This window comes from Leptonychotes weddellii, chromosome 4 (assembly GCF_054177405.1).
Source record: "Leptonychotes weddellii isolate Sample4059 chromosome 4, ASM5417740v2, whole genome shotgun sequence".
In the NCBI taxonomy this organism is placed as follows: Eukaryota; Metazoa; Chordata; class Mammalia; order Carnivora; family Phocidae; genus Leptonychotes; species Leptonychotes weddellii.
In genome coordinates, this window is record NC_138372.1 from 22,644,663 (window position 1) to 22,651,208 (window position 6,546).

Consider the following 6,546-nt stretch of genomic DNA (forward strand, 5'->3'; position numbering starts at 1 on the left):
CTTTTTTATCACTATTTCAATCTCTATACAGATTCACCAGGCATGCAAATTAATCTGCAGAAAATGCAAACGCCACGTGACTGATCTAACAGGGCAAGTGGTCCAGGAAGGAACCAGGCGCTACAGACTCTGTAATGAGTGCCTCGCTGAAGTGGGCATAGACAGCCTCCCCATTGATTTGGAAGCTGAACAGCATCTTATGTCCCCATCAGATGGAGATAAGGATTCCAGATGGCACTTGAGTGAAGATGAGAATAGATCATACGTGGAGATTGTAGAGGATGGGTCTGCTGATCTGGTCATACAACAGGTTGATGATAGTGAAGAAGAAGAAGAGAAGGAGATAAAGCCCAACATTAGGTAGCTAACATGTGAACCAACAGAGCTGGCATGTCTGCAACTTACGCTGACTTCCTGTATCTCTCTCTTTCCATGGTCAGAGTCTGGCTCACAAAGGTATCAGACTGACTTAAAAGTGATGACCTAATATAACTTGCATGCTTTCTGAACAAGTCATGGTATCCATTCTGAACTTTGTTGCCCTAAAATACGTTGCTGCACTGGAAAGAAAGACCTAGCTTGAGTTGGCATGATGGATGAACAGTTAATCCTCTTCCTTTTATTACAGAGATACCTTTTTTCTTTTAATATTGAAAGATCTACTTAGCAAGCTTTTCTCAAAGAAAATATTTTAAATAAATTTACCACAACCAGACTTTATAGTAAGATAATTTCAAGGTGTTTCAAAAACACAAACTACCAATATTGAATTTTCACAAGGAACCAGGTAAGAGCACATTTAAGGGTCTGGCACCCTTATCTGACTGAATTATAAGTCTTTCTATTAATTTCAGATCTAAAACAACCTTTCAGTATCCCAATATCCTAGATATTGTTTTAGGATTATGGCAGACAAATCTAAAATGTGTGAAACTGTTCATATTTGAATTTTTTGTCATTAAGGTAAAGATGACTCTTATGTAGTCAGTATTGTTTAAAACAAAACAAAACAAAACCTAAAATAGAGGCAGACCAGAGATTACATACAGACATCATCTTCTAAAGCAGGAAACAAATACTGCCTAAAAGTCAAGGTAGTTTGTGAAGATCTGTCAATATAATTCTCTTCCTCTCTAAAGGAAAACAAACAAACAAAGAACCAAAAAATGATGAACAAGAAAATTGGAGGTTACCAGTTCTCAAGAGTAATTTCTAACATTTATTGTTCTGCTATATTATTTCTAAAGTGCTCTCTCACACATTTTCTCATTTAATCAGCAAGGTAGATATTATTGTCTCTAATTTACAAGTGAGGAAATTAATCAGAAAGCTTAAGTGGCGGGACTGGTGATGGACAGGTCTTGATTTTAAACAGCCCTCTTTCAACTGTCCCCGTATTGTCTCCTGAAATGGCAAAGAATTGAAGTCAAACCTCACCAATCTGCAGTAATTAGAAAAAAAGCCTATTCAAATTAGAAAGTATAAAAGGAGAACTTAATAAGCTTCAACAACACATAATAACTTGGACTAGAGTTACCCAAGAGTGCTCAGTGATGTCCCTCCAGTGTCTACTGACTGTTTTTAATGTCAGGTTATTTATATGTAAATGTTATGTATAACACTCTTTGAACAAGTTATCTCTTACATGCTTTAAGCATTTTTCTTATCTTGTTTATATCATTTTTCAAAACAAACTTTTCTCCTAGGATATAAAGATGTGTTTAAACTCCTCCCCTGTAAGGGGTGCCTGACTGCGACTCTTGATCTTGGGAGTTGTAAGTTTGAGCCCAAGTTGGGGGTTGTAAGTTTGAGCCCAAGTTGGGTGTAGAGGTTACTTAAAAAAAAATTTTTTTTAATAAAATAAACTCCTCCCCTATATGAATTATGAAACATTCTAAAAGTAAAGTTCAATCAGAGAAGCATTATTTTAGTTCTGAAGATAAAATCTGAATCCCAGAAGAACCGACCTTACTGAAGGTTGCTTCAAATTATTACAGTTAAGCTTGATATAATTTAATTTTGATAGAGGCTCCATGTATTATACTGTATTTCTAAATGTCATGACATCCCTCAAGATGATATTTTTCACTTTATTTTTTCTCTTATTCTTTAATTCCTGATTGTCCTTGATACCAACTGGAGGGCTAAAATGGTTAATTTCTAAAACATTTTTTACAAATAGAATGAACAACCATTTGTTTTTGTTTTATGGTACTTAATGCTGAGACCTTTCCAAGATTCCCCTGATGGTAAATTTCCAGTTGCTTCAAGACTGGATGGCATGCACCGAGTTCACTGTTCTCCCAGCATGACTGTTCCTGAATCAGGAGTCTTAACAATTAAGTTGTATCCAAATGAGGGAGGGAACACTTTGTCATTCTTTAGTCTCACCAGATGGTAACATCTTTTAAAATTATTATCTGATTTGTAGTCCTTGGAGCCAATAGGAAAAATGAGTGATTGGAGCTTTACTCATGAGAATGAAGTAGTGCATGTGTATGCTCTAACGCACTTTAGTCTGTGATCTAACTGTTCTCTTAACGCTTCTGCATGCAAACATCAGCATGAACGTCAGCAAAGTCCACGGAACACCCTGCCACCAGCACCTAGACAGCCTTATCTGAAATAATGCTTTCTCATTGTTTATAACAAGCATCAAGCTCTCGCCACAAAACCGCCATCAAGTTCGTCAAACTAGACAGTGTATCTGTTCTACCATTTTAGTATCATAAAAGAAGAACATCTGTGACGTTTGTAAGTTGTAAATAATAACTCCAGTTATCATATCATATGTATCTAAGACCAGAGACCGATTCTTTCCTAGAGTGAGACTGTCAAATCAATGGTTTCTGAGAAAACAAAGTTCTTTGGCTTTTAAATGTGGGAAAATGTTATATAGGGGTATAATCTGTTAATATAAGCTTTATTTATGCCAAGGATTTTTTTTTTTTAATATTAGCAAAACAGTGGGAGTTGGTTAGAACAAAGTTTGCTCTTACAGTAATGCTGTTGATCAGCTTCTGAACGCCCTTCTAACTCTGGTCCTCAAGAGTGTGTGGTGATGGGAAGAAGTTTTGCAAAATAAAGCAACATTGCAGTCATGCCTAGTGGCTGGAGGAAGCAAAATGGACTGGATCAGTGGTTTAAGAGATTTTTTTTTTTTTTTCACCCAAGAAGCCCTTTCTTCAAACCCTTTCATAGAGAATCTCACCATTTAAGGGAGAAACTCTAAAATCAGAGCTGCTCTTGTTATAGCCTCCTACTAGCTTTCACCAGACACCTCTGCAGAACTCGGGAGGGCAGCACTGAAAACCTTGGAACAGGAGAGCTTTTTGAATTCCCTTTGAGCATTGGGGTCTCACTTCATTACCTCTATTACTCACTGTGCTTACAAGCTGGTAATCAGAGGGTCTTCTAGAGCAGCAGATCACATCCTTAGTCTATAGAATGTTCCATCTATAGTTATCATGTCTCAAGACTTCTGAAAAACATTTTTCAACAGTGTATTTTTGAGTAATAGAATCAAAACAAACATAGTAACTGCTCTTATGCTATGAAATTACTGCTTAATGGATGAAGAAAGTTTGGTGTGTCAATTACTTAAGAGCTCAGAACTGAATTCATTATTTTGCAGTCATGTTAAGATACATTGAAATTTCCACTCATATTGGATATATATGTGTGTGTGTATATATATATATATATCCTAAATTAATTAATACTGTGGAAATTTAATACTATGGAAAATCACTAAAAGCAATATAGTGTAAGATGTATTTAACTGGGAGGGGTGATGATAGGTACTGGAGGACCAAACTTTAGATTATAAATGTTATTTTATATTAGAGTGGATCAGTATTACTATTTATCATTTATATAGCATTTTATATTTGCAAAGTATTTAATAATTTTTATGTTATTCTTTACATATCTATGAAATAGGACAGTTATCTCACATGAAAGGTAAAGAAATTGAGGCACAGAACAGTAAAGCAACCTCCCTAAGGCAACCCCCTGAAACAATGGCAAAAACAGGAATTAGAATGATCAGATTTTCTGAACCCTAGAATATCAGCTTAATTCACTGAGGTGTGTTGTGTATTACCCTATTTTATAAGATGCCTTTATACAAATAATAGTCAGTTGTCTTAAAGTTGACGTCATTGTATGTGGATAAATCCTATACAGAATAAATATTATGTAAAGGATGTGACTTTAGTTATAAGAGTTTTAATGGTAAAATTCAGGTTATCACAGAAACAGCACTATTTAGCCAGTGGCTTTATATATTGTGAAGTATAATTGATGTTTTATTTTGATATAGGAGTTTCTTAACTATTCATGCTAATGGAGCCATGAATAGACCAGAAAAATGAAATCCACAGAGGACCTATAAACTTCATCTTCGAACATGTTGGTCTTTTCCCTACAGAATTTGTATTCAATGCCAACAATAGGTCAAATATGTTAATAAACAATAAGCCATACACCAGAGAAGCCAAGGGCCTCTTAACTTTTCAAGGCTTTTATGTACTGAAATAGCATGATAAACAACTTTCTCCATCTTTTTTTGTTGTTGTTGTTTTTTTTCACACCCGTTTCAAAAGCCATTGGAAACTTACCACCTTTAGATTGGAAACCAGTGACCAATGTAATGCCAGTCACCACTACCTTTGGTCTTGATTAGATTATTTACAAACATTATTAAATGGAATACAACATAAAATACATCTAAGAATTTATTATACTTTGCTTTGCTCTTTCTGATTTCTAGATACGTGAATTCCTTATATAGTTTCTTGATTTTCCCATTGGGAAAATCTTTTAATTCCTTGTTGATATTATTTACAACTGTTTAGTTTCTTTATTAAAGAGTAACTTATTTTTATTCAGAGGAAAATGGAACATTTCTGCCTAGACCATAGTTCTTGGCCTTGGCTGCGCATTAGAATCACTTGTGGAGCTTTTAAAAATACAGATGCCGGGACGCCTGGGTGGCTTAGTCGTTAAGCATCTGCCTTCGGCTCCGGTCATGATCCCGGGGTCCTGGAATCGAGCCCCGCATCAGGCTCCCTGCTCAGTGGGAAGCCTGCTTCTCCCTCTCCCACTCCCCCTGCTTGTGTTCCCTCTCTCTGTGTCTGTCAAATAAATAAATAAAATCTTTAAAAAAAAAAAAAATACAGATGCCTTGGGGCGCCTGGGTGGCTCAGTTGGTTGGGCAGCTAGCTCCTGAAACGAGCCCCTCCTCAGCAGACTCCCTTCTCTGCTTCTCCTTCTCCCTCTGCCCCTCCCCCCTCCTCATGCCATGCTCTGTCTCTCTCTCAAATCAATAAAATCTTTAAGAAACAGAAAATAAAAATACAGATGCCTAGGCAAATCACAATCTTTGGCAGATGGGGCCTGGAAAAACCTTCCCAGGGTCTTTTGTGCAAAACAGGTCCCCTCTTCAAGGTTTCCCTCTGTCCTCATACAGATGCTATGAGGGGCATTCAGACCATTTGACCTTCCAGTTTACTGGTTCTCAACCTTAGGAACATACTTATTTTTGTGAAATGTCAAGATACTGTATATGTTCCCTTACTTAAATTTTTTATTAGGATAAATAATGACACTAAATTATTGGGTAGTCTTAAACTAGTCCATTTTTACTTTGGGATGCACTGATTATGGGTCTTGCATCCTGGGAATTCACACAGAACTTCAGATTGATAAGACCTGCATTAGGAATAGGTGGCTGAAATACTATATCCTGAAATTTTACAAGCTTTAATGTTCTCTTTGGTTTTTTTAGGATTTTATTTATTTGACAGAGAGAGATAGAGTAGGAACACAAGCAGGGAGAGTGGGAGAGGGAGAAGCAGGCTTCCCGCTGAGCAGGGAGCCCGATGTGGGGCTCGATCCCAGGACCCTGGGATCATGACCTGAGCCGAAGGCAGGCGCTTAACGACTGAGCCACCCAGGCGTCCCTGTTCTCTTTGTTTTTGAAGAAGGAACCAGGACACGCTCTAAGCACTATGGAACTTAATTGCTACACATTAGAATTCCATCAATGAATTGAATTAAATCATTTTTTATTCAAGTTAAATGTCATACTGGAGAGGTAGGACTCCATACTAAGATGTGTTATTTAAAGAAGTGTGAGGACAAATTTGGAAAGAAAAGTAAATTTCTTCCTTCAAGTATTGCCATTAAAAAACTTTTTTTTTTAAATCAACTTTTGAGTAGAGTACCATCCTCATGCCCACCTCTAAGGTTGTGCTTGCAATTCAAACAGGATAGGTATACCCCTTCCGCAGTCTTGTATACACAGACACTCCCTGGCTTAGTTTCCTACAAAAAAAAAAAGTTTTCATCCAATAGCGAAGTGGCACTTTTTTTGCAAATTTCAAAAAGATTAAATGCTGAAATAAAATAGAAATAGATACTGTGCTTTTGTTGGGTATTTGAGTTGACTTAAAACTTTTTTATCCCTGGAGGAAAAAAAATCCATGAGGAACACAACAGTGGAAAGCGGCGCCTGTAAGTATTGGCACTAGACGCTCCAGT

At 36.8% G+C, this 6,546-nt stretch overlaps 1 protein-coding gene across 4 annotated transcripts in view; it reads left to right on the plus strand.

Annotated features, from left to right (window-relative positions):
• The window catches only part of ZBTB8A (zinc finger and BTB domain containing 8A), a 61,187-nt gene extending 56,622 nt beyond the window's left edge, over positions 1–4,565 (plus strand). For 3 of the 4 annotated variants that reach the window (XM_081818024.1, XM_081818025.1, XM_081818023.1), the window contains one exon: positions 32–4,565. In XM_081818024.1, the coding sequence (XP_081674150.1) occupies positions 32–364 (333 nt within the window). In that variant the 3' untranslated portion in view covers positions 365–4,565. The remainder of the gene's footprint in view (positions 1–31) is intronic. The other variant, XR_014144788.1, reaches the window with a different exon arrangement.
• Positions 4,566–6,546: the final 1,981 nt, after the last annotated feature.